General features: G+C 43.4%; 4 protein-coding genes across 8 annotated transcripts; 3 read left to right on the top strand and 1 right to left on the bottom strand.

Annotated features, from left to right (window-relative positions):
- Positions 1–201: 201 nt before the first annotated feature.
- LOC139593135 (putative protein ARB2BP) lies at positions 202–1,806 on the top strand. The gene is made up of 2 exons (XM_071433828.1): positions 202–216; positions 752–1,806. The coding sequence occupies exons 1-2, from the start codon at positions 202–204 to the stop codon at positions 1,781–1,783; spliced, it is 1,047 nt and encodes a 348-aa protein (XP_071289929.1). The 3' UTR covers positions 1,784–1,806.
- A 5,565-nt stretch (positions 1,807–7,371) lies between these two features.
- On the bottom strand, positions 7,372–9,424 carry TXNL4B (thioredoxin like 4B). Its single transcript, XM_071433538.1, has 4 exons — positions 9,273–9,424; positions 8,846–9,011; positions 8,356–8,507; positions 7,372–7,930 (listed from the first exon to the last, which is right to left on the bottom strand). Exons 2-4 carry the CDS (start codon positions 8,975–8,977, stop codon positions 7,765–7,767), a joined length of 450 nt encoding a protein of 149 aa, XP_071289639.1. The 5' UTR covers positions 8,978–9,011; positions 9,273–9,424; the 3' UTR covers positions 7,372–7,764.
- TRMT10C (tRNA methyltransferase 10C, mitochondrial RNase P subunit) lies at positions 9,401–13,179 on the top strand. 3 transcript variants are annotated; one of them, XM_071433535.1, is made up of 3 exons: positions 9,401–9,460; positions 11,028–11,182; positions 11,362–13,179. In XM_071433535.1, the coding sequence occupies exon 3, from the start codon at positions 11,401–11,403 to the stop codon at positions 12,652–12,654; it is 1,254 nt and encodes a 417-aa protein (XP_071289636.1). In that variant the 5' UTR covers positions 9,401–9,460; positions 11,028–11,182; positions 11,362–11,400; the 3' UTR covers positions 12,655–13,179. The 3 variants fall into 3 exon arrangements, with proteins under 3 accessions (XP_071289636.1, XP_071289635.1, XP_071289637.1); XM_071433534.1 differs by having other exon boundaries at positions 9,428–9,571; XM_071433536.1 differs by lacking the exon at positions 9,401–9,460 and adding an exon at positions 9,597–9,724.
- Positions 13,180–14,542: 1,363 nt separating this feature from the next.
- On the top strand, positions 14,543–23,747 carry PCNP (PEST proteolytic signal containing nuclear protein). 3 transcript variants are annotated; one of them, XM_071433521.1, is made up of 5 exons: positions 14,543–14,835; positions 18,315–18,483; positions 20,402–20,476; positions 20,963–21,018; positions 21,935–23,747. In XM_071433521.1, exons 1-5 carry the CDS (start codon positions 14,558–14,560, stop codon positions 22,062–22,064), a joined length of 708 nt encoding a protein of 235 aa, XP_071289622.1. In that variant the 5' UTR covers positions 14,543–14,557; the 3' UTR covers positions 22,065–23,747. The 3 variants fall into 3 exon arrangements, with proteins under 3 accessions (XP_071289622.1, XP_071289621.1, XP_071289623.1); XM_071433520.1 differs by having other exon boundaries at positions 14,681–14,835; positions 18,263–18,483; XM_071433522.1 differs by lacking the exon at positions 14,543–14,835 and adding an exon at positions 17,244–18,239.
- The last annotated feature ends 3,608 nt before the right edge of the window (positions 23,748–27,355 follow it).

The following is a 27,355-nucleotide window of genomic DNA, read 5'->3' as shown; positions in this document are numbered from 1 at the left end:
TCTCAGGCCAACCTCATGATAGTTTGCTGCCTGGACTTTCTTTTCTCCTGCTCCTGGATCACAGTGGCTACTTTATTCTGTCATCCATTCCTCTATTTCCATGTGGCAAGTTCTTGCAAGGATGAATGACTAATTAGAGTGATTAGCAGAAAGCAAGCACATCATTATTATCTGTTCTAGTGCAGCTGAAGGTAGAACAACATGGAGAGTATGCTGGTACACAAGCAACAGGAAGGTTTCAGTCCTTAGTAAGCACAGCTTATTTTCTTTAAAAGCTCAGGATGCAGTTATGACGCTTGGACTATGTCCAACTGCCTAGGCCTGTATTTCAAAGGTGGCCTTGAAACTCAGTGGAGTTCCAAGATAATGGCTAGGAGACAGCACAATAAAAGTTGTTCAAGTGAACAATGAGCCATGTACATGTGCCTCCTTCTTAAAGCCCTTAATTCAAACTACCTTAACAGGTCTTTAAATAAACATGCTACTTACAAATTTTTAACTACCAAACTGAAATAAGGTGTAATAAAGGCAGAGGAGTTACTGCTGTTGGAACTTTGAAACTGACATCTCTAAGAGGTTTTAGAAGCAGCTGGTTTGCTATACATCACCATGAAATACTCTGGTTTAACAAGTATTTAATTTGTAACAGCTTTTAAGTCTAAATTCTAATGCAGGGAGGGGTGGGGAGACAGGTGTTGTGTGGAGGTCTATCACTACTTAAGAAGACAATAACAGTCTTCTTAATTTGTAGTGGTTACAAATACAGCGTGAACTCAGTTTGAGGAAACTAACAGAGGGTTCCAAGTATCAAGAGGAACTAAAATATGACTTCAATAGAAAAGGGGAACTGAGGCACCTGGATACAAATGAGTCCTTTGTTTTCAATTACTACAAGAATGGACATGAGCAGAATCATGAACGCTATGAAGTTCTGGGACATTCTATTACCCAGTATGTTTATGAGCTCCTGGAAAGAGTCTGCATGCTGCAGAAGGTTTATATTCCTACAGATGCTACAGAGGATGAACCAAGAAGCTTCTTTTTCATGAGCAAGGATGCATTAACAAGTTCTTCTAGCCTAATTATCTTTCTTCAAGACCACGGAGCTTTTTGTGCTGGACAGTGGGGGCGAAGGGCAATTGTCAGTGAGGGCCTGAAACATGGAACACAAATACCATTCATCAAAATGGCCCTGCAGAGCCACTGGGAAGTGATTGTACTGAACCCCAATGACAATTTCACTGATATGAACACTGAAAAGGAGAGATTTTCTGTCAGACAGTCTGCCTGTTTGATCCCCAAGAGGGGTAGCAGCAGCCCCGAAGAGCACACTGTGTATGTATGGGATCATTTCATTGCAAAAAGTGCAGCCAGCAACGTGGCCTTCATTGCCCATGGCTATGGTGGGTTGGTGTTTGTTGATCTTCTGGTGCACAGGAAACGTGAGGTGATCAATAAAGTGTACTCTGTGGCATTCATTGACTCCACACACAACATACAGCATCAGAGCAGGCACGATCCAGAAATACAGGAATGGATACACAAAAACTGCCGAGAATGGGTGTCAAACAGCAAACCCCTAAATAAAACTGTGCACTTTCTCATGAGAGTAAATTGTCCTACTTTCTCTGCTGGAACAGAAAAGTATGGTTTAGCACCCTCCTGCTGTTTACAACCCATCTTTAAGTACTTGAAGAGCATGCTGAAAGCCAAGATCACAACAGCCTTGAGGAATTCACCTGTTGAAACCAGAAGCAGCACAAGAAAGAAGACAGGCAATTAATAAAGGTACACTGGTTTGTTCTTGATAGTGGTCTCTTCCTTTCATAAGTGCCTCTGCACGTTTCAGTCACTTAAGCACCTTCATCTTGCTGTGGAGAAAATCACAGTTCTAAGTTTGAAACTATGTTTGGTTTTGAGAAGTCTCCCCCTTCTGTTTGCACCAAAAACACCTCTTTGGTGACTTGATTCATGACCCGCTGCACACGCAAAAGATGCATGGCCCAATGAACATGAGAACCAAAAGTCCTACTAAAATATAAAACCCTATTTTTAGAAGCTCTTTCCACAATGGAGAAAGATCAAAAAATCCAACAACATCATCGATCCAAGATCCAGTGATCTCCCCAAGCTTTTTTATACTTTCCTCTATCTTTTTGATGTTCTCATGAATTGAATTTGAGTGATCTGTCAGGTTCATGTAGCACATTCCCTCAAATTCCTCACATCCATGTCCATGTGCCAGCAGCAGATAATCGATTGCTGCTCTATTTTGAAGAGTTGCCTGTCTCACACTGTCAATGTCTTTTAACATGTCACTCAGTGCAAGAGAAACGGCTCAAGCATGTTTGCTCAACCAACAATCCATATGGTCCAGTTGAGTCAAGGCCACCCCTGACGCTGTCTGAGCTGAGAAAATTGCAACGGCAATTCTCCAAGCCTTGTCCCAAGTGTTTACCTCATCATCACAATTTGGACTGTACTGTTCCAATGATCTTTTCCCTTTACGCTTTTGTTCTTTCAATGATTTCGAATCAGGTGACAACAATGAAATTCTTCCAATGCTGCATGGGCTGCCTTTGACATTTGCAGGGATGCCATGCCAAATTCTGTCCCCACAAATGAAAAAGATCCCCCGAGGCAATTGTGTTGGAACTTGGAGCAATGCTTGAGTTGTCGTCTTGGTGTATTTGCACCAAGCCGATGCATTTTTGTAAAAGCCATGATTCAAAGTGACATCAATGGTCTTATTTTTTGCTTTTGTCACATCCGAAATTTCGAATTTCATGCAAAGTTCCATTGTCGTGGACCCAAAAATTTCCACTTCCTGAGGCTCAGAGGAAGCCGCAGGAAGGAGTTTTGTCCAAGAACACCACTCATTCATAGGATCCATAATGACCCGTGAGACTTTTACAGGAGTGTGTTTTGGAACCGGCCATTTGTCCACTGGCAATCCAACCATGCATGTTGAAAATGGTCTCCCTGGCCTTGAGTGTGTCAAGCAAATGCTGTCTAGATTTGCTGCCTGAGACAAAGCTTCCCAAATGTTCTGTTTTGGTTGGACAATGGGCAAATCCGCCCCATTGCTTAAAGCAATAGGTGGAAGAATGAGGCACACAAGCATTACCAAGCTCATGGCTTCACCCTTCATGAGAAGCTTTGCCATGTTTTTGACACCCAAACCCCAAAAGAAACCCCCAAGTCCTTGTTCTTTTATGTCTTTTCTGAGTCAATGTCTGGAGTCTGGTTCTCTTCTGTCTGCGTGCTCGCTTCTCTGTTTCCAGGATCAGTGTCTTCTTGCTCTTGAGTCTGATATGGCTTCACATGTCACACTGACACCCACTTCAGACCTCGCCCTGTGGAAACACAAGCGAAACCCTTGCCCCATGTAATTAATTTGAAGGGACCTTCTATTTGTCCTGTCTCTGGGTTTCTGATCAAAACTAAAGGATTCTCCCTTAGTTTTGCCTGAGAGCTGTTTGAAAAGTGTCTTAAAATCGGTGGATTGGGCTCTGAAGAGGAGCTGTTGAGAAAATTCAACACATACAATGCCTTGTTCAACCTCATGTGAGGCGTCACCTCTGGCTCCCCCCTTTTTTGTCTATCCAAAAGGGATTTCAGGGTATGATGTGTTCTTTCAATGATTGCTCGACCCGTGGGGGAATATGGAATACCAAATATGGGTCTGACACCCCACTTTTTCAGGAATTTGTCAAGCACCTTCCCTGCGTATGTTGGGCCATTGTCTGTTTTTATCTCTTGAGGTACACTAAATGATGCAAATGCTTGCAAGAAATGTCCACAGGCATGTTCTGCTGTTTCTCCTGTATGTGCTGATGCAAAGACTGCTCCTGAAAATGTGTCCACTGAAACATGAACATTTTTGAACTTTCCAAATGACGGATATTTTGTGACATCAGCTTGCCACAGTTGAAGACTTTGCAGTCCCCATGGATTGACTGCTCCTGTGGAAGCAGGTGGCTGCACAAGCTGACAGTCTGGAGAAGCACTAATGACTTCCCTCGCCTGGCTCTTTGAAAGACGAAAGGATTCCAACAGTGCCTGTGCATTCTGATGAAAAAATGCGTAGCTTAATCTTGCCTGCTCAAAAATGTCTGGTAGGGTTTATGAAATGGGCAAGTTTTCAGCCTTGCTCCTAAATCCGGAACAGGAATCTGAAATTCTCGTGCTTGCATTCCCATGGCCGTGCTTAAATATTGTAGAAGGTATTTGGCTGCACTCCTTGGTACAGTGATGGTTGGCTTCCGGCCTGAAGAACTGGCTGCTTTTGCTGCTGAAAACATCCATGCTGGAACACCCTCTGAGGCAGTAATGCCTATTGTATCATCCTGTTGGTTGTGCCTCATCAGAAGTGTCTTGAGCTTCATGAGATTCAGAAGCTGATGAATACTCCATTTGCCGTGTTGTACTTGTCGTTGATTTAGATTTCCTTTTGTATGTAGTTGGAAAAAAATGTTGCAATGTTGCAGTCCCGCCACCAGACGGCGCTGTGGCTTGGCCGACCAGGTCTGGCATGTCCTGCAATGTGGTGACCCCACCACAAGGCGGCGCTGTCGCCAGCGTGGTTGACCGTGCTGGGGGCGCGACCGCGATGGGCTCCTGTTCGGCTGACTGCAGCATTCGCAATTTTGAGTGAGACCGAGACTGTGCGATTTTTGACTGAGCTAGCAGTTGAGATTGGATACGTGTGTGTCTCCCCGGGACTGGAGACTCCCATGTCTCCCACCACCTCCCTCCCCCCTCGCCGGCTGGCCCCGCCGCCGCCTGAGGCTGCCGCCGCTGGCCACCCACACCACCACGAGAGAATTTTCCCCCTCGCCCTCTGGTCCCACTTTAGCGCCCCTTCCCGAGTCTGCTGTTTTCCCTCCCCTACGTCCCTTTGGTTCCTGCGAATCGGGAGGACACGCCTCTAAAATGGCACAGTCCGATTCCTTGAATTTGCTTGGAGACATTTCAGCCCTGAGCTCTCCCGGGAGTGAGAGGGTGTCTGAGTCTGAGCCCGATAACCCTGAAGTATCTGGGGTTTTCGGATGCTTTGGAGGTCCCGTGGGCTTTTGGGGTGATGAGGGAATCGGAGGTGATGAAGTTCCCTCCTGCTCCCCTTCTTTGGGAGCTATTTCTGTTTCCTCTGGGACAATTGGAACAAGAGCCGCCCTCCGCTTCTGGCTTTGCTCCCCTCCCTCTGCCCCTGTGGGAGTTTTAGCAACCTGCTGTTTGGCAACCTTCCCAGATTTTGCTGAGGTTGCTTCCAGCATCACCCGTGCAGGTGGTAAAAATTTCATGGCCGTTTCATCTTTTCTTGTGGCCGAATGATAAAGATGTCTGTTGATTTCTTGCCAGAATCCCACTTCAAACAATAGATGTGTCTCTGAGTACAGATAATTACAGTTTACCCATAGCAAAAGATCTTTAAGTTCTTTCTTTGAAATCTCCATCGGGTGTGCCTCTGCCACGCCTTGTAAGGCTGACAAAATCCTTAACTGTTCCTGGGAACATGTTCCCCCCATATTCTTAATTTTGACCTTCTTACCAAATCCGAGTTGTCAGGGCAGTATGACGGTCCAACTGGAAAGCGGCCAGCAGGTCACGGGAGAGTGGATCCAGGCGCGCTTTCTGGCTGCGCTCCGGACTGGTCTGCTACGAGTCTCTTCAGCAGAAGCTCTCTGGATGGTCTTGAGAGTGGCTGCTGCTTCTCGCGCTGTTCTGGCTGCTTCCCAAGAGGTTTAGCAGTGCCCCCTTGGAACGTGCCCAGCCAGGGACGCCAGTTCTTGGGTTGCTGTTGATAATTGCTGCCCCGAGATGCGTAGGATGTCTCTGCTTAGGCCCGCGCAACTGAAGAATGAGTCTGGACTCTTCACTTTTCAGTCTTGAGGTTGTTTATTAATTCTTATCTATAAAATTTTATTTCTGCCCAGTGGAGATCCGCTCTGCAGGGCACCACGAGTACTCTTGACCGCCCCCGAGGTGGTGTTGTCCTTTTATACTACAAACTACGTATACCATATTTACACTTAATTCCCAATACCTATCACCCATGTTAGACAGTGCACTTCTACTCTAAACCAATCCCAAAGTGCCAACACCACTGCAGAAAATGGAGAACAAGAAGAAGGAGAAAGGCTAGACACACCCAGATTCCTCTATCTTGTCCCCATAACCCCCATACCAAAAATCCTAAAATCTACATTTTCACCCTGTGATCATTTTGTTATTACACTATTCAAACCTGTGTGACTTTCATGTCCTCATACAAAGTTGGCAACTTGCTCCAAGGGTCAAAATCAAATCCCCAGGTGTTCTGGGCAGCATGCCAGGGTCTCCGAGCCCCCCGGCGGGGTCCTTGCCAACTCTGGACACCCAGAGGGATGTACTGAGTTCTGTCAGAGAAGAAAAACACAAAAGTTAACTATTAGGAAAGATATGCATTGTTGAAAGCTTTAAGCCACAACCCTTTGGCTAGCTGTGAAATATAAAATTGAATTAAAGATGTTAAGGTATACTAACTCTCATCTATCATTTTCTATAATAAACATTCTATAGTTTTGGCTCTATAATCAGACTAAACAATCAGGAAAACATTTGCTTAAGTGCTTAGCTTCATTAGAAGGCCAAATCTGGAATAGCAAAATCATCTATAAACAATCTGTTTCCTCCTATGTACCATGTATTGTTTAAAATCTTTCAAGAGCTGGAACATCCACCTTTCTCCTTGAAACATTTACTGTTAAGCTGAACAATGCTTCAGGGAAGTACACAGTACTACCTTCCCTCCAGTCAGAGCTGGTGTGCCCCAAACATGACACATGGAGGTAAAATAATTTCCATTTTAAAGCCAGCTAAGCCAGTGAGTATACTGGACATGAGCTGCTACAGAGATACACTAGTCAGGCAACCTGCAGTGACCAAACTGATGCAAAGGAATGACACTGCTGCTTCCTCTCAGCTGTTTAACTTTAGACAGAGGTGGGAAATACAGTTTTTAAATTTACATACTCAAGGCTTGCAATGTGTACAAGCAGAAGGTCAAATACTCTTTAAAGTGAATATAAACAAAATAATTCTTCTTAATTTCCAGTTCAAACCCATGGGAATCAAGTGTTCAATGGCCACAAAAAAGGATCCTTTGAAAGATGACAAAACCTTCTCCTCCAAGTGTAGAACATTCCAATCTCAGTCAAAAAAGCTGTTGAACAATAATAATGGGTATCAGAGAGAAGAGAGCATCAACTTGCCTTTGTGTTTATATCCATTTCAGATTTCAGTCATCATCTCTCAGAAAAAACTTCTGTCCTGTTATGCAGCAATGGGTAAAAAGTAACATTCTTCATAGGAAAGGCACATTCAATTGAATGTTCTTGAGAGCAAGCACAGCTTTTTTTATTAATGTCACGTTTGCTGTTAGTACATCTGAATGAAAATGGTACTAAACAGACAACTACCAGCGTGCCTTGGTTCCCTGAAGAAGATTGCACTGGAAATGCCACAGCTGAGGATGCATACAGCCTGCCTGTTTTCTAAGGGCTGTCAGCACACAACTCAAAGAACTCTGTGCATGAAAATGTAGCTTTATTTATGAGAGAAGCATGAGGTGACAGAATATCTGTCTTCAGAAGGAGACCAATATGATCCTTCAGGATAAATGTTCAAACTGTCCCACAATGTCAGAGGAGGCCAAAAATGCTCAAAGGAAAAAGGGGTCTATAACATCATCCATTTGTGTAATTATTTTCTCAGATTAACTCATTAAATTCCTTGGTAGAGAAGGTCATATTTAGGAATGTTATTGGGATCAATAGGACTTCTGACAATGAGCTTTCCCCGCATTGCTCCACGGTAGATCACTTCAATCAGATCTATAAAGTCTTGCTTTGTTTTGAAGCTTCCCACAAATTTGGTGTGATCTGGAGACCTAAATATAAGCATAAGACAAAGGTAGAATTGTAACATTAAAGTATTCAGAGAAAAACCACCTAAAAACGTGAAAATACACCCAAATGACATAAGGAGTTCTGATCTGGTCATTCCGAAAGAATGAACTAACTCTGTAATTGCATAACCAAGTCAGGAATATGCTGTGACCTCCAAAGGTCAAACAGGTATAGTGTTATATCTAAGATTTTAATAATTTCTTACTATTTTTTGCAGAGTCAGATATATTTCACCTACTTATTGCATCAGGGCATATTTCAAATTACTTCCCTATTTACATCCTTCCGGCTTCCTACAGAATTCTCAAACATAATAGTTTTCAAATGTTACCTTCCCCAAACATGATAACATAGAAAAAGACTGATAATTCTTATAGACGTAATAGACAATGGTAGGATGACTTACCCATAATCAACCTTCATGTGCTGTCCATTGAAGAAAAATACAGTCGATGGAATATAACTGATGTCAAAATACTGGGTGTACACTGGGACGTTGTTCACATCCACTAAGTAAATGACTGCCATTTTACTTAGGTCATGAGCTGTTTTTGCAAGCTGCAAAGAGTGAGAAAGGCAGATGACAAATAGACTGAGAAACGAGAACAAGAGGGCGGCAAGCTTTATAAAGCTTGTTTCTCTTATGTGTTACCAGCTTAAGCAGGTATAGAATATCACATCTTGTCTACCTCAAACACTTTGTTCAGCCACTACAGTAGTAACACAGATGCTTACTTTTCAAACCTTTTTATAAATATCGTGTAATTTCATTCTATATTGGTCACCAAACTTTCCACGAGTGCCTATCTTAGCAAAAATATTCCCTTCTATGTACAAATACACTTGTACAGTCCGTTAAAAAAAAAGAAAAAAAAAAGGAAAAAAAAAGGTCTTACAATATCATCGAGCTGCAGACAAACAGCATCATTATCTCTTCCAAAACGGAGAACCAAAACCTTCTCAGCGACGCTTTTAATTGCCTGATCCACTTCCCTCTTACAGGTCAGTTTGGGCAGCAGAAAACTCATCGCGACAGATCACGGTCTCCACTAAAATCCCAGCCTTGCAGTTAGGGGAAAAAACAACAAAACAACGCACCATCAAACAACAGCAACCTGCAGGCCAAAAAGAAGCAAAACTTCTCTATTACATTTTTTTAAAGGAAAAAAAGCGGGGAGGGGAGAGAAGAGAGCAAGAGAGAGATCACAGATCAACAGGCCGGGCTGACAAACCCCTCGGCCCCAGCCGACCGCCTCACGCCCCAGCCCAGCGCGGCGGCGGGGACAGACCCTGTCCCGCACCAGGGGCGGCGGCAGCACCCACCAGCAGCCCCCTCAGTGCCCGGGGGCTCTCCGGGAGTGGAATACGGGAGAGTTCAGATCACCGCCCGCCGCAGCTCCTGCCGTGGGGGCGCAGACAGCCCGGAACGTGGCGCTGCAGCCGCGGAGCGCCGGGGACAGCCGAGGGGAGCACCGCGGGCCCGCCCCGCGCAGGCGCAGCGGCTCCGCGAGGTGAGCGGCGGTGGCGGCGCGGCCGGGGCCGGCGGTGAGCTCGGGGGCGACCCGGCCCGGCCCTGCCCTGACCGAGCCCCATTGGGCGGGAGCGCGGCCGGAGTCCGACAGGTGCTTCTCCGGGGAGTGGTGCCCCGGGAGGGCTGGGGGGCACAGCGCGAGGCTGTGGGGTGGGGGCCTGCGCTCAGCGGCTCGGGTGCTCGTGGGCTGGTTTAAAAGTTGTTAAACACGTGCAGTGCTGCTCCCCTGCAGCCGGCTTCATCGGTGAGTGTCTAAAGGGAGTGCCGAGAGTATGGATCCAGGCTCTTGCCCGTGGTGCCAAGCTATGGGACAAGAAGCACAGAAGTTCCACCTGATCGTGAGGAGCAACTTCTTTACTGTGCAGGCGGTTGTGCACTGAACAGGTTGCCCAGAGGGGTTGTGGAGTCTCCCTTACTGGAGATATTCCAGACCTGTGTAGACACAACCCTGTGCCATATGCTTGGGATGGCCCTGCTTGAGCAGAGGAGTTGGACCAGATCCATTTTGGCCCCTTCCAACCTTACTCAGTCTGTGATTCTGAGTGGGCAGCTAGGCTGGGGAAGTAAGGCAAGTTGTTCAGTCTCTGAAATATCAGTGGAGAGCCTTTCTGTTATTGAGATAAGTTGCAGTGAAGTCATGATAAAAAGAAAAAAAAAGAAAAATACTTTCAGTGCTACAAATTCTTCAAAGAGCCTTAGATGGATTCTTGCAGTAATGATGTTAGCTTGAATGACACACTGCAAGGTAGCTTGGCTCTATCAAAAGCTGTCATCAAGTATTCTGATGGTGTAAGTCTGGTGCTCAGTATTGACTTAAATGGAGCTCCAGTAATGTAAGTTAATTGAGGAACTGATCGCTTGATTTCTCCATGCTTCTTTGAGTATTACTTTTGCCAGTAGTTAAATCCTTCAATTTTACATTGAAGGATTTAATTACTGTAAAAGTAATAATTGTGCTTCCATTGTAGCACTTACAAATTTTCACATTGTTAGGTTGCTTGGTTGTTCTTGTTTCATTTATCTTAATAATGGCAGAACATGAGAGGTCAGCCACCAATTTGATCAATTACTGTGTAGTAAAACACATGCCAGGTTATATAACTTTTCTAAATAGTACACTGCTCCTTCTGTGCCTCTTATCTGAGCAGGTACATGTTTACAAACCCAATATTAGATCTAACTTCTTGTTCTGTATATCACATTATTTTCAGTTTATTAGGAAGATTATGAATTTTTTTTTTTTTAATTTGGAATTAATTCTGGTTTTGTCCAAATCATGTTTCCTCAAGGACTGAAACTCCACTGATGCTTAGTTCAGTAGTGTGCGTAGGCCAAGGAAACTATTAAATGTTCTTGGGTGTGTTTCTCTTTCTGCAGACCTTTCATATTTAACTACAAATGTAGATAAAATTAATGAGACTGGGGGGATTTATGTCCTCAGCTTCATCTGCCTATGCCAACTTCACAGACAATTTAGCAAAAAGAAAAAAGATGGTCTTTTCTTGTACTAATTGTTATTCTTCCCACTCTTCTTTCTATTTTCACAGGATAGATAAATTATATAAAAATACTTCTGGTTTGCATGCAGCATTTCACCGACTTTGGTTGTGAAGGCTCATCATATGATACAGATAACTTGAAGAGATCTTGGACAGTTCTTTGGACAGTTCTTGAAGGTTGTTTGAATGCATTTTAAATTGCAGTAAGTATAGCTGGTTTAAGCTGTTTTTATTTAGGAAGCAGTAAAAAATTCATAGTAGAAGGAGGAATTTCTAGCATCCTTCAAGAAGTAACCTATTGTCTGTCAGTGTTACTAAGGATAAAAATCTGTATGTGTGTTCTTTGTGATTTCTGACAAGTTTTTTTCCCCTCTTATTGGAGTTTTGCAGATAAGTGCTGCAACACAGCACATGCCTAAGTATGCGGTCTGCTAATATGCTTCTGAGAAGAATTGTAAGAGGTTCTGTCCTTCCATTTGCCACACAACATGGGATGAAAAAGGATTTGTTTCTGCTCAGTAGAACTCTGAGTTTATCACTTTGTCTGAAGCAGGACAAGTCATGTGAACCCTCAGAAAAACTGGATTTAGATGAGTGGAAGAAGGTAATGAAATCCGGGTTGCAAGAAGAGGTCAGTGAGATGGTCTCAGAGCCAAAGGAGCTTTCCAGTTTGGCTGCTGCACGTGAGACTTTGGAGATGTGGAGGCTAGCTGGCAGAGCAGTTCCAGAAAATATGAGTGAAGAACAGCTAAAAACCTTTATGGAGTGTCCTTCTAAGTCAGCCAAAAAGAAGTATTTAAAATATTTGCATCTCAAAGAACTTTACAAGAAAAATGACAAGAGAAAAATGGATGAGAAAAGGGAAAGGAGGCTGGAAGCACAAGATCAAGATTCAAAAACAGACGAGACCAAAAAGAGTCCATTTGTATGTTTATGGTCCCGCACTATGGACAAAGCATACAATTGGAGGGCTGCTCAGTCCATGATCTTTGGCCAGCCTCTAGTATTTGACATGTCTTATGAAAAGGAGATGTCTGTCCGAGAAGTCTCAAACACAGTGAGACAGATAGTAATGAGTGAAAGCAGCAATCGGAGATCTGTGGATCCATTCCACATCCACTTCTGTAACTTCAAAGATGATAGCCTCTATCACAGGGAATTTATCAAGAATTATAGAGAGGCATGGGACAAACTGCTTATCACAGTGACAGACCAGTGCTACACAGAAATCTTTCCAAAGGATAAGCTCATCTATCTGACAGCCGACTCTCCCAAAGTAATGAAAGCATTTGATCACGATAAGATCTATATTGTTGGGTCAATGGTTGACAAGAGCATAAAAAGAGGAGTCTCTTTAGCACGGGCAAAGCGATTGGGGCTGGAGACTGCAGCCCTTCCACTGGATAAGTATTTGCTGTGGAGTGCTGGTGCCAAAAATCTCACACTGGATCAAATGATGCATATTTTATTAACCTTGAAAGATACAGCTGACTGGAAGAAGGCTCTGGAATTTGTTCCAAAAAGGAAATACTGTGACTTTGTAAACAAGCCTGTAAAGGAATTGAAAAAAACATTAGACCTGATCAGCACACTCAAACTTGGAAAGGGACGGGAAAAAGTAGAAAAGCAATTTGCCAAAAACTACCCCAAGAGGTATAAACTAAAGCAAAAGTAGAGTGATGGGGAGGAAAATGAATTTTTTACACACAAACTGTGCTGACTTCTTGGTGCTCTGTTCAGCTTTTAATCTCAGAACATGTTTTGTTGCTTATGTTTGAAATTACCATCATTAAGAGTTGGGGTTTTTTAATTACTTAAGTAGTCCAGCTGTTTAAATTTATTCACACATTATTGAAATTATGTAAGAGAAATGAGATAATCTGTTGTAAAAAAATATAACTCTACATGAAGACTATCAGTCTGTTCCATTGAACTGTGCTTGGGCAAGGGTGATTGTTACTGATTGCAAAGGTCTTCAGAGCTCACTGCTTTGGAGGCTGTCTACAGCCTTTTATTCTGTAAGATCACTAAGATGAAGTAGAAGAGACCTCTCCCATTGCTTCCTGAATCCTCTTGTGTGCAAATGAATTGACTTTGATAGCTGAACTAAATGGTTAAAACCTTGCGTGAGTTTGGGGAACTGCACAATTTATTTCTGGATGTTCTATCTGGCACAAATAAAGTCCCTGTTTGGAAGGAATCAGGCAAATTTCTTGACTGTGCTGAAAAAAAAAAAATCTTACCTACTTTTGGGTAAGACTTTTAACCCAGAGTGCCTGTGTTTTCAGGCCATGTAATGTAGATTTCCCAAAGTGCTGGAACTTCTGAGTTGGTAAACTGTCCTATTAGTAAATACTTAGAGGAGCAGAGAGCCTTTTAATATTTCTTACAGCTCAAAATAATACATTGGTGTCTCTCTGGAAGTCTGTGTTCAGGCTGCAGAGCTGCCATGGGCAGCTAAATACAGGTCTGCTGTCTGTGGGATGAGGAGGGCTTTCTTTGTGAGGGATGCTTAAAGTCAGTGATGGCAGATGATGAGTTGGTGGTCACCCACTCCCTGGTGACCTCCTCCTACATGCTGTTCTAAGGTGGGGATTGGAAGATTCACTACCCCAACACTGCCCTTCACTGCCTGTTGTGAGGGGCAGGGGCCTGCAGGCATGGATCACCTCTGGCACAGGGAAAGACCTGGTTCCTTTCAGCTGTGTGTGGTTGGGAAGTACACAAAACTTCACCCGAGGGTGGTGTTCCAGGTGATGCTTGAGAGCTGCCTTCAGCTGCCTGGGAAGGCCTGAAGTGCAAGGACTGGCTGTGTGAGTGCGTGTGCCTCGCTCAGGCAGACTCTCTTTCCTCAGGGGGGGAAGACAACAATGGAGCTACGTGCTGCTGCGTGCCATAGAACTGTGGAATGGTTTGGGCTTCTGGATGGAAGGGGCCTCATCTAGATCCAACCCCTGCCATGGGCTGAGTACCATGCCCCTTCTGTCATTTGTTCTTCCTCCTTACACACAGCCTCTTCTGATCTGCACACTGGCGTGGGGGAGGTGGTATCACTGCTCACTGGAACTCTGTGTCACAGAATCACAGACTGGGTAGGTTGGAAAGGGCCACAGTGGTCATCTGGTCCAACTTCCCGAACCAAGCAGGGTCATCCCAGACCACGTGGCACAGGGTTGCATCTGAATGACTCTTGAATATCTCCAGTAAGGGAGACTCCATACCCCCTCTGGGCAAGCTGCCCAGCGCTCGGTCACTGCACAGGAAAGAATTTCTTCCTCACGTTCAGGTGGAACGTCTGTGCATCAGTTTCTGCCCGTTGCCTCTTGTCCCATTGCTTGGCACCACCGGATCCTTCTTGGCGCACCACCTCCACTCACTTTAGCTATTTATACCCACCGAGGAGGCAGTGAGGCAATGCTATTTGTGAATCACGGGAGGTATCGTTAAACCACGCGCACTGAGGAGGGCGCGGCAGCGGACGCGCTTCCTTCGCACCCCCGAGACGCAGAGGCTTAGGGTGCCATGCCGGCAGTGCCGGGGGGGTGGCTGTGATCCCCCCGCTTTCCCCGGGGGAGGGAATGGAAGCCGTGCCCACGTGCGCGGCGGCTCCGGACGAGCATCATTCAGATGGGCGCCGCTCGGCGCGCTCCCGCTGCCCCCATCGCGCTCCCGCGGTTCCCGCCGCGCCATCCCCGCGCGCCGCAGGGGCGGGGCCGGCCTGGCCGCGAGCGGGGCGTCGCGGGGGCGGGCCCGAGCGGCGCGCGTGCGCGGCGCGTGAGGCGGCGCAGGAGGCGGGGGAAAATGGCGGACGGCAGAGCCGAGGGGGAGAAGGCGAAGCGGCCGCAGCCCGCAGGAGGTGAACATGTAGCGCCTCTCGCCGCGGAGCTGTGGGGTGGGAACGGGCTCTGGGCTGGTCCAGCGGGGGTGGGGCGGTCCAGGTGTGCCTCACCCGGCCGTGAGTTGCCCGGGCCGGGCCGTGCGGTGCCCGGCCCTGCGGGGAGAGTGGGTGGCCTGGGCCTGAGGGGACTGCGCTGGGGGAGAGGCCAGTCGCGCCTGCTGTGCTCAGCTCTACCGGCGCTTTTGTAAAAACACACCAGCTTCTCCTTGTCCGTGCAAATGCGCTATTTCTCTCTCGTAAAAATACACGGAGTACTTAACGCCGTGTTCTGAGAGAAATACCACTGTTGCTGTCTGCAGGGATGAAGATAGAGCCTTAAAGATTAACTTTCAACAATTATGGTACCTTTTTTATAAATTAATATTCACTCTTAGTGAATATTCTTTAATTGCTGTTTTAAGCATTTGGGGATTTTTTGCTTGGCAACAATCTGTAAGTTTGCTGTTTGGTCCTATAGTATTTGTATTATGACTGGACATTCCTGTAATTTCTGCACTATTTGGTTCGAAAACTTTAATTGTATTTTTCTTCTTTCTTCCCCTAAAGTTGAGAGGACAGTGTCTTTGCAACGATAAAGCTTTTCTTTCTTGGTGTATTTCCTTTTTTTTGTTTTAGTTGGGTTTTAGTGGTTTTTTTTTGTTTTGTTTTCATATATCTGTAGGGAGAGGGCACTTCTTAGATCTGTTGAAAAATTAAATCAGGCTTGTAAACCAATCAGGATAGCCTCAACAGTGAATGTTATTTCTCATAATCACTGACATTTGAAGAGTATTGATTTTAGGTAGTTCCTTGACTCTTGGTTCTCTCTTGGGCTTTGGTGACTTTTTGGTTTTTATTTTTTTGGTGGTGGTATTGGTTTTTTTTGCATTAGTAATACAATGCTGGACAGCATCAGCACATCCTACAAGAGACAGTAGGAATTACTGTCTTGTGTGCTGTTTTGTGTGCTGAAAGATGATCTGAATGCATTGAGGTACCTTGGCCCTAAGGAAGAATAGGTGTTCCCTGAGGATTTTGGAAAGCAATTTGCAGTTCTTAGCTTTTGGGGCTTATCTTGAAATTAATTTAGCTGTGACTGGTTTGTTCCCACATGCCCCAGTGGTTCCCAGGGACAGCCGATCCTGAAATGCTGTGCAGCTGGCACTGTCACTCTTGTCACCTCAGCCACCTGGGCTGTGGAAGGTGTCCACTCGTGTGGCTTGTCGATTCACATGAGTAAAACCTGGCTGTGAAGGAGGACGCCTTATGTCTGCAATCCATGGAAAGGGCACTAGCCAGTCTGCTTTGGAAATAGTGCTGGTGTTTTCTGGAGGTGAAGTATGACCTCCAGGAAAGGATAAAGCAGCCTTGAGATCTTGGAATATGTATATGGACTGGCATGGGAAATGGTAGAGACCTTTAATGGTTAATATGCCTGCATTTCTGTTTCCTGCAGAAATCAAACAGCACAACAGCTCCCTCCCCACCTTCCCCAATTGTCCTGTGCCCCTTACAGCTTTCTCATCAAGCAGGAGTGTTTCTGTCAGCAGTCTGGTGTCCATCCTTTGGCAAGCCCAGTAGAAATAACACTCAGAATGCAGTGCTGGTTGGAGCTAATTCTGAGAGAGATGCTCTTTAGGGTTTGGTGAGAAAACAGATGTGGTTAGATTGCATTAGCTTCGTCTTGTGCTTAGCAGTATTTGAGAATTTGCACTTTAAAGAAGTAAGGTGTAAGCAGTAGTGTCATAACCTTCAAGCTAGCACTAGTCTAGGCACTGGTTCCCTGTGCCCTGAATTTTGGGCTGCTATGGATTTTGTGTATTATGAAAAAGACTTAGCTCTACAATTCCAGTGCTCTTAAGGCCAGTGAATCTTCTACCTACCCTTGAATCAGTTTCTAGTGTACTGAGGCAGCACTTGGAGCATTGTTCAATGTGATTTTATGCACTAACTATAAGGATGCTCTCACAGTCTCTGCAGAGTGCTGTTTGGTAAACTCTGCTAAGACAGGTACCAGTACCCAAGGTCACTTGTGTAAATTTTGATTGTTTCTCCTTTCTCCTTTGTTTTTCATTTGTATATCTATATTTTCTGGATCAAATTTCTAGTAGCATTTTTTAATACAGTGAAACTGATTAAAGTTACAATTTTTTGGTGATCTGCCATATTTCTGAAGGTGAATGATAAATCCATTTTGGTTTCAATCACTTATTGATACCTGGAAGAGTGGGGTAGAAGTGGTATATTCTGCTGCTTCTGATTTGGGAAATAGCAGAGAATATATATATATAGATTGAGTCCCTAGTTTTTCTCTTTCCTGATGTTGTTTGCTTCTTTGTTTTTTTTCTCAGAGCTACAATCTTGTTGACCCCCAGTTCAGACTTTCTTCTCTCCCATTGCTTCATCTTACCTAGTAGCTTTTTGCATTAGCAGTGCAAAGAGCTTTATCCCCTGATGGTCGGAATTTGCTGTGCATGGAAGGTGCTCTTCTCCATTTGATGTGATGAGGAACTTGTGCTAGCTCCAGTTGTTTTAAACTGCTGCTGTGAGCACTTCCCTGGCCATTCCTTAATGTGTGTTTGTTTTTCCCCCCTTCTGCTGCTGCAGTGGTTTGCTTATTGCAGCGGCAGGGAAGTGTCTTTTTGCTGAAGCATTTACTCTGTTCAGTGTGAGTTTTCCAAGGACACCTTTGTCTCTTGGTGTAGCTGAAGAAGCTGATTTTATAGGAATGGAAGTGTTACTTGAATGTTTTTTCTCTGTGGATCACTGTTCAGCTGCTGTGTTTTCCATGACTATACAGAACCAGAAAAGATGAAATCTATATATATGCTTTTTTAGTGCTGATTTCTTCCTCAAGCAGAGCTTGGCAGATTTATTACAAATGAGATGTGGACAAGCAGTGACTTGAAAGATGATTGAGACAGCCGGCCTCACTGTAGTCACTCCCATGATTTTAGAGTTGTGCCAGACAAGCCTAGAGACTGGCATGGACATGATTTTGTAGAAGTTTAGTAGAATTAATTTTAACTTAGATTATCCACTCTAGATTTGGAATTGGGATGCCAATTATGAAAGCTTATCTGTGGCAACTTAAAAAACTTAAAAAGATTTAGTCATCTACATTTAATTTACTACATGAACTTTGACTTCCATACTAAATAAAGAGATGGTGCTTCAAGATTGTTTTCCTGGCTCATACAAGAAGTTCTTTACAAGTAGTGGAGTGCTTTCAGTTTCTTCTCCTCTTTGTGTTTTGCTGTCCACTAAATATACATTGGTGGAAACTGCTGTCACTAAAAACATCTTACCTATTGCACCCAAAGTATAATGCTTTTTGAGGTTGCTGCTCCCATCAATCTGCTCAGTAAAAGTAGCTCATCTTGGTAAGTTGTTTCGACTTCACCAGGACCTGAAGAAGAGGCAGAAAAACCTGTGAAAACTAAGACTGTTTCTTCCAGTAATGGAGGAGAAAGTTCGAGTCGCAGCGCAGAGAAACGGGCAGCTAATGAAGAAGCTGAAGACTTCACCACAAAGCCTGCTCCTGCCAAAATGTCCAAGTTTGGATTTTCCATAGGCAGTCAGACAACAAAGAAGGCATCTGCAATATCCATCAAACTGGGAGCAAATGTAAGTTTACTGAGGGCTTTTAATTTTAGGGAAACTGAGGGAAAAGGGAAGTACTTTGAGGAGGCTTCCTTGCAGAGGAAACCTTGAATTCCCCTGAGGGTAACTTGGGTAAAGCTTAAGCAGGCGTTGCAGGGCCAGCTAGTCGTGCATGTGTAAGTACTTCAAGGTGATTAATAACAGGTCAGTAGTCTCAGTAATCATAAGACTTGATTGAAATGAACTGTAGATCTTTGAACATGCAGAATAATTTTATAATGAGATTTGATAAGTCTGCAGTAATTTCCTGAGGGAAATGAGGAGACTTGTTAAGCTGTTCAGGCTACTTTGAAATGAGTGCTGGGAGCTTCATTGCATAGGATGCTTAAAGCTAGAAGAAAGCATCTAGATGGCTTAATAGGTTGTCTTCCACTCCAAAGATCTTATTTTAGCATGGGGAATTGTAGCATATTTCCATGACTTTGCCTGTTCTTTGCAAGGTCAGTATGATTTATTTGTGTTAAATGCAAGTGATGGGGCTTTGTTACATAGGTTTCTAAGAATTCTGATCCCCTTGATTGTCTAGCACAAGGTATCCTTGTGCTTGTTCAGATGGACATCTGGTGACTCTCTGTACTTCCAGAGTAGTCCTCCCCTGGCTTGGCCAAGGACAAGCCAGGGGCTGCCTCTCTGTTTAATACAGTTCATTTACATTTCCCACCTGTCACTGTGATGGATATGTTGTAAGTAGCTGTCTGCACCAAATTCAAACTGTGATCGTGAAAGGCTTGCACCCGCAATGCCAGCATTTTAGAAACCTGCAGAGGATGGTGGTGCTCTGTTATTTTGACATGGAAAGGAGATGTGGGCTGACAGCATTCTAAGGTATAAATGCAGCCAGGTCAACTCAGACTTTGGGAAAATGGACAAGGCTTTCTTCTCTGGGCTTCTAGCATGCTTCAGTTTCTCATGTCCAAAGTGGCAATAAATTTGGCTCAGGATTTCTGGTTCACTCAACTTAGTGGGTGACAGTGCTGAAATTTACCTGTTTCTCTTCAGTCATTTTTGCTCCCGTAGTACATTCCCCATTCCTTGGGCACAGATGCTTTAAAAATGGCATGGTATTTCTATGTTGTGCAGTATCAGTGAAGAACAGCTGTAGGCAGTTGCATAAGGGCTCTGCTGCAGTACCAGCTTCTAGGAGTGTGTATTAAAGAATTACCAGTAAAATGGAGAAAGCACTGTATATGATTGATTTAGTACTATCGTAGCAATCTGATACTAGTTACTTGTTTTTTGCTCAGTGGTGTTGAAGTAACTCTTGGTACCACTGTTGTAGCACATGTAACAGTTGTGAGTTTGACAGCTTCCTCCACTTTAAATAGAGGAATAAAAAAAAAATAAAATAAATACTCTTTAAAGGAACTTATATTAATCAGACTGTGTGCTAGATACTGATAGTAGTTTAAAAGCATTGAATTGTTTTAAGCCAGAAAGCTGTCACATTGTTAAAATAGAAGAAAATAAACATATTCCTTTTTTTCTGACATTGATGGATAAGAATATCCCAAAAGAATAATGGAAGTAGTGACATAATAAAATTTTGAATACCACAAGTTGTTCAGGTTCTGTTTTAATTGTTCGTGTCATGCCCCAGTGGCTGAGTACCCCTGCAGTGTGCTAGAAAGTTAAGACCTGCATGTGGGGAGTTGTAATATGAGAGAGCTCAGCTTGCTGCTCAGAGTGATCACACATAAATGAGCAGTCATTTTCCTTTGTCATTAGAGAATCCTTTATGTGCTTGATTCAGACAAAAACTTTTCCCCTGGTTGCCCATTTCAGTGAAGATCTTTGATTTAATTTTACCAAAATACTTAAAAAGCCACGGGTAGCTTTTTTGAATTAGTAGACTAATGTTACTTGTGCATTTTGTCTTTTCCAGAAGCCTAAAGAGCCTGTTCCAACCCTGGCTCCAAAAACCCTTTCTGTAGCAGCAGCTTTCAACGAAGATGAAGATGTGAGTAATAAGCCAGTGATGAGCACAAAATATCATTGGTGTGGTAGGCAGGGAGAGTGGGTTATTTATGGTTCTTAACATAAATGTCAGGAGTTTTCAACCTCGAAGCATCTCTTTTGGCTCTGATTAAGAACACACAATAGCTCTGTGTTGGTTCAAGAAATCATTAAAATGTTGATAACTTCTCCCTGAAAATAAGATGCACAGCATAATTTGAATTAATACTTGCTTTCTCTTGATTCGGGGGAGGCAAAGGAAAGTTGTGCTTCTGGTTTGCTAAATATTTTGTTGTCATATTACTGCTCCTCCTTTCATGGAGTTGAACAAAGGAATTTGTATTTTGTTCTGTAACTGTGTAGGACCTGCATTGTGTGCAGAGTCCCTTGCTGTCCTATAGGGCTGTAGTGCAGCCTTTATCTGTCTTGTCAGGCGTTGGAAGTGTGCAAGGCGGGCCCAGCCCCGCTCTGACCTCCTTTGTCCCTGCAGAGCGAACCCGAGGAGATGCCCCCCGAAGCCAAGATGCGCATGAAGAACATCGGAAGGTAGGGCAGCTTTGAGCTCTGCTTTGGACAAGGGCCAGTGTGGAACACCTGCCCAGCTCAGGGCAGATCTTGAGGATGGCTTGAGAATACAAGGAGGCAGAATAGGTTAAAGAAGCTTTTCTCCAGAAACAAGATTTCCGAATTTTAGCCTGTCATCCGCAGGCTAAAAGTACTACATTTGCATTTGAACTTTGAATCTTATTTACATTTTTGAGGAAGAAATTGAGTCTGCATTAAATAGAAGAAGAAGAGTAATAGGTAGGAATTCCTGTTTGTCTCTACCTTGTATTTTCTTATTCTCCCTTTTATAAATTGCCTTTAAGTAGGTAGTCTGATCACATTTTTAAACTCATGTGCAAGTTGAAGATAAGAATCATCTAATCATCTCTCAGAAAGACAAAGAATTGCTTCTTTACTTTATAATAAATCATGTAATTCTTCTACTTGTCACAGATTTGAGATGGTAGGGGGCCAATCCTAAAATGAGTAGGGATCTTTTCAGAGGAGGCGTCACTTAAATTAGGGATGAATTTTGAGAATTTGTATTTCAGAGGTGTTAATCATGATAGACTGCTTTTAAAGTCAGTCACTCTGAAAGTTCTCTAGTGTAGTGGTTTTTCTTTTTTCTCCAGTAACAAATTTAGATCCTCAGTTTCTTAATCTTCGAAGCTGGCAGCAATTACTGCCATTGCCACGTCCTCTCTTGCCCCATCTCATTGCGTATTTTGACATACTATGTACAGATCAGTTCTGTGGCCAGCTTACAGTTGCTAATAGTGAGGGCTCTGATGTCACAGAAGGAAACTTGTGTGGTAGAGGGCAGACTGGGCTTGAATTTGGCATTTTCAGTGTGACATGGCGCAGTCTACTATAGTTGAGCTGGCTTTCTCAACTGCTCTTATTTTACTTTTCACAGGGATACACCAACCTCAGCAGGACCAAATTCATTCAATAAAGGAAAGCATGGATTTTCTGACAACCAGAAGCTATGGGAACGAAATATAAAATCTCATCTTGGAAATGTCCATGACCAAGAAAATAACTAAATGATGTGGATTACAAGTTGGGTGTTTTGGGGGGAGGGGAGGGTGTAACATTAAAGGAACAGTTTCCTTTTTTAAGAATGGTATGAGACTATCTTTGGAGCCACTTTTTTAAGAATTTGAGTGGTACACTAATAAATGAGTTTGAAATTAGAGGTAATTTATGTTTTGTATACAGATTTCAAGGCATTTGCTAATTTTGTAGTTCATGTGATTAGTTTCAAAAGGTTGCAGATAATAAAGAAATTGGAGTGGTACCTTTTTAAGATAATTTTTTTTGTCAGTGATTAAATAAGGTGGATGAAAAAGGTTACTGTCTCTTTAATCAGGTTAAAATTGAATGCTCTTGCATTCTCACTTCTGGCTCCCTCTTCATAACAGGAGAAGCAGTTGACTCCATGAATTCTGCTAAAGAGAGTGAGCATTGTCTTGTACTAGAGGTGTTACTGGACTATTACTTTGAATATAATCTTACACAGGAAATAGTAAGAACTTGGATTTTTTTCTCCCTGCAGTCACCTTTTGTTAAGTCTCTGCAAACTAGGAATTATGTTGCTCTGAGTGGCTCTGGTAACTTAGCTCTGATTTTGTTTAAAATTTCATGTAGGGTGTGTAACCTTCAGTGGCCTGTTCTGTCCTAAGGAAATGGGCCTTGTCTGTATATTAGATACAGTCTGTAAAGAATATTCATTACAAAGGTAAATCAATATTTTCAGTGTGATCCTTTTAAATCATTAGCCTTGAGTAGTGCTTGTTAGCATTTCCTAGTGGTACACAAAAGCCACCACCAAAAATACAAGCTAATGTACATTAAGCTTCACCTTTGATTGAAATATTTTTCTTTACTATGCCTAGAAGGAATAAAAGCCACACCAAAAATCAGTAACTCACTGCTTAAGTATGAAAAATCTAAGATGCACTTTCCCTGTCTTGCCATTTAAGACAAAATGCCTTGATGCCTATGACCTCAGTGGACACTATCAGGTCGAAGAATGCTGCAGTCCTGATGTTCCTGACAAGTATCAGCTTCAGAAATAAAACTTGACCTTTTCCTGCCTGTCTTCCATTTGCAGTGATTTTCAGCAGTGACATGAATCTGGTCAGTTTATTTCTTAGCTTCCATACTGCAGGACAGCGCTGAAGGATTTCAGTGCTAGTAATGGCCATCTAAATTTCAGTCTAATTTAGATTGTGTATTTGTAAAAACATTTTATTAACAGAACTGGTTAAATAGAACATTATGAACAGCAATACCACCACCTGCCCCACCAGCAGCACCTCCCATACCCCAAATAAGCATAAGGTTCTTTTTAAACTCCAATACCTGATAGTGTCAACACTAAATTAATTTCAGCTGGAAAATGGTTGTAGCATTCAATACATTAGTTGCTTTCATCCTGCCTCTAAAACTGTCTTCTTGCTAAAGTTGAACTTGCAAGTGCAGAAAGGAAAGTGCATCTTGAAATGTATTTTTTTATTATTATTATTATTATTATTATTTTAGGAAAGCTCTGACCACTTAGACTTTTGAGTTTGTAAGTTCTAAAAATATTTTTTTGTATTTTTGTATTGTATGTGTAATCTCTTTTCTTTTGAAGTCTGATGCAGTTGAATACCTGTAACTGTTTTCTTTTAAAAGCCTTGTTATAAACTTAACATAAAAATGTATACATTATTTTTCTTCCATAGCAGAAATACTTGGTTTATTTAAAACACAGTTTCAAAACTGATTTTCAGGACTTCCAAAACAAATTTGGGCATTACTGGAACTAGGCAAGACAAACTTTTCAGTTATTTTCATCACATGTGGTTATGTTTGTCTAAATAAATCCCTTTAAGATAGTGGTAATCCATAGTGAATAGCTATTTTCTTGTGCTCCTCAGTAGCTGGTTCATGCTATATCAATCACTTGTATAGGAACAAAGCAAAACAGAACTTCAAATAAGAATGACTCAGAGATCTATTCCTTGTTTTAATTAACCTGCCACTACTTTCTTTCACATCTTTGTCTGAAGTAGATGTTCATACCCAGAATCTCCTTGTACTTCAGAATCATTTAGGAAATTGCTAGGCAGAAGAGCAGACATGCTATGAAATACCTTCCATGCAACTGAGAGAGCAAAAATTGTCTTCTTAGTTCCATAGTCAGTAAATAATCCTGGACCCTGTGAGAGACTGCAGAAACTTCTGTATCTCAGCTGAAGGTGAGCAGTGATCCTGCCTCACCCGGTGCAAGTGTTCTCTTCCTTCTCTGGGCTTGGGAGCAAATCCATCAGGATGGCCTCAGTCTCCTCAGGACTCGGTGCCAAACAAACTGGATTTGTCTGCTGCTGTTTAATGTCTGACACTTGCAAGAACAGACTGACTGATCTGAACAATATCACAATATCATCAAGGTGAATGTTAGCTGGGATTAACTTGGAGCTGTAGGCTTTTGTTAGAGTAGTCGTGTTTTTGCATGCAGAGATCCCTTTTTTTGTTGTTCTTGGTGTGATTTTTTTTTCCTTTGTTAGTTGACTTGGCTTTTTTTTTTGTAAGGATCTTCCAAGAATCCTGAAACTCATGATAAATAATCTGATTTAGCTGAAGTGCTTCCAGGAGGTATGCTGAGACCTTGAACTGCTTAGTCTAGCACTCTGTGTGTGCCTGTCAGTGGTTGAAATGCCAGCTTGTGTGGTTTGTCCCTTGGAGCTCCTGCTTGCTTAGCAGAAATTGGCACCTGAGCAGCCTGCAGAACATTGATGACACAAGGTGAAGGTGTGAGCAGTTACCCAGTAACCTTCTCTGTGCTACCCTGCAGCTGGGCTGTTCTGAGCCTGCTGGCTTGGAAACGGATCCAAACTCACCTAATTGTATTAATAAAAAAGCCCAACAATCTCCTCCCCTCAAAAAAACCAAACAAAAAACAAAAGGCAAGAAAAATCCCCTCCCAAAAACCCAAACCAAAACAGCCCCACCAAACACTGCAGTGAGCTGCTGATGGCCGTGTTTCAGGCAGTGCTGGGTGTCGCCCCCTCACCTAATTTCATTCCTTTAAAGCTTCTCAGAATGAAGATTTTATCAGCAGGAAGGAGTCCCCAGCCTGTCTCTAAGGGTGTCTGGTACCTGAGGTAGTGCCAGTTCCCAGCTTGTGCCCTATTGGAGATGACCCAATCCTGGTATTCATTGAGCTTTGGCAAAAGCAGCTGTGGTCCTCCTGGGAACACCAAGGCAGCAGCCACAGGTGAGCATCAGGCCTGGTGAGCTTCATTTCCACGGCTGCCAGGTTTGTAGAGCACCCCTTTGTCAGAACTCACTGGATTCTGCTGAGCTCCGTGTGCTGCCAGTGGCTTTACCAAAGTTGGCTTTCCAAAGAGACTTGGGAGGAAAAGTCAGCTTTTGAGAAAACGGCAACTTCGTTTCCTGAAGAGGCAAACAGGTTTTAAAGTATTGGAATTCACTGGTGTCACTAGAACTCTGAATAGCTTGCTGTAAGGTAAATCTGTTTGAAGAAATTACAGGGTTTTAAGAAAGCTTTTTGTCTATTTGGTAGCCTTAAAGGGTGTTCTGCAAAGAGGTTTGGCTTTTTTGAATTCCTTCTATAACTACAAGCTGAGGAATGCTGAGTAGTTCTACTCTTAAGCTACAAAAGGGAAGGTTATGTTCTAAACTCACCAGAATTTGTTGTCTAGTGTCTCTGTCATGACTCACTAGAACACTATAAATATTGGGTAATTGACAGCTTTTTTACTTTATCCTATTAGCACATTCCTTATTTCTTCTGGTTTCATTAGCAAAAAGATCTACTGTTGTCTAATTTTGAAATACTGGCATCTTACATAGTGCTTACTTAGGAAAGCTGTTCATGTCTAATAATGTGGAGCCATTGCTTGGGGGTAGGTGCATAGTTATCCATGGAATTAAAAGCAGGCAACATCAACTGTTACACTTTAACTCTGGACACAGCACGTTCAGTTTGTGTTTGCAAACTTGCATTTAGCAGTCTGCAGTGGTGGGAGCCCAAGATTTACTGCCCAAACCTCTGCAGCTTTGTGAAGTCTGGGCACTCCAATGCCAGCTGCCCCACAGGCTGGGTAAGGAGGAGGCAGGAGTGGCTGGTAATCAGAGCATGGACTTGCTGATGCATGGAACGTGGTCTGGAAAACCACTGCTTGGCATGTGGCTCAGTTCTTAAATTTGTTTCTTGGGATTGGATTTCCTGATGAGATGCATATGCAGAAAGTCCCTGTGGTTCTGTAGCAAGAGCTCCACTGAAACTTGAAGTCATGAGCCCATATTGATGTTTCCCTGGGAGTACAAGTTATTAATCTAAAGTTAATGCAAGTTATATTACAAATGTAATCATCTCTCCTTTTCTCCCCCAGCATCCCCTAATTTGTAAAGATGGTTGTTGCATGTAAGGTGTTGGCTGTTGTTACAGAATCACAGCAGTGCTTTGGTGACAGAAGTATCCCCACTCACAGCAGCTGCCATCTCTACAGCTGCAGACACTGAACAGGTAACTGTGAAACAAGGGCCTAAAGGGGGGCTTTAGTTCTGTTACTCAGGTGCTGGTGTGACAATCCTGTTCACATGTGAAATTTAAAGCCATGACAAGAAGAGCTTGCACTACTCCACATCTAAAAGCACCACCTAACTCAGCAATGCTGGGAGGCAGGGCACTTGGCCCCTGAGGAGAGACAAAGCCTGCAGCACAGAACTTTTCCTAGGGGAACAAGAAAAACTTCCTCTCTGCTAAGTCCCTGGAGATTGTAAGGGTCTCCCCAACAGCCCTGCACTGGAGGGTGACAACAGTGACCAGGGCCTCTGCCTGCAGCAGCTGGAATTTTTCTGCAGGAGCATAGGCCTCAGTTAAGAGCTGCTCCAGAGATGCTGGGGGGTTCCACCACATTGTTGGCCACAGCTCTAAGAGTGGCTCCTGAGTATTAGTATTATACACTGGTGCTGCAGAAATTCATGGCGCTCCCTTCAACAGCAAGGAATGACATGATTGTAACTCCCGTGGAACAAAGAGGGGCAAAAGATTATCCAGCATCACTTGGCTGCTGTGCATCTGTAGTTGCATCCCTATGGAGCAGTAGTTGTTCCACAGAGCCTACCTGACTCCTTCAGCACTCAGCCTTTTGAAACCCCCACTTTTCTTTAATTATAGACTTAGCTTGGTTACTCACAGGGGCTCACAGAGAACTTAAAAGATCCTAGCGTTCCCTTAGGATGAACCACAGAAGATAATCAGGCTTTCTACAACATCAGTGCTGCCTTGAAGCTCCTGTAACAGAAAAGGAAAAGGCAC

Source organism: Agelaius tricolor, unplaced genomic scaffold (genome assembly GCF_023055355.1).
Source record: "Agelaius tricolor isolate 1412-34295 unplaced genomic scaffold, bAgeTri1.0.p SCAF_9, whole genome shotgun sequence".
NCBI classification, from domain to species: Eukaryota; Metazoa; Chordata; class Aves; order Passeriformes; family Icteridae; genus Agelaius; species Agelaius tricolor.
Note: the sequence above shows the minus strand (reverse complement) of the source record. Positions and strands in the feature narration are given on the sequence as shown.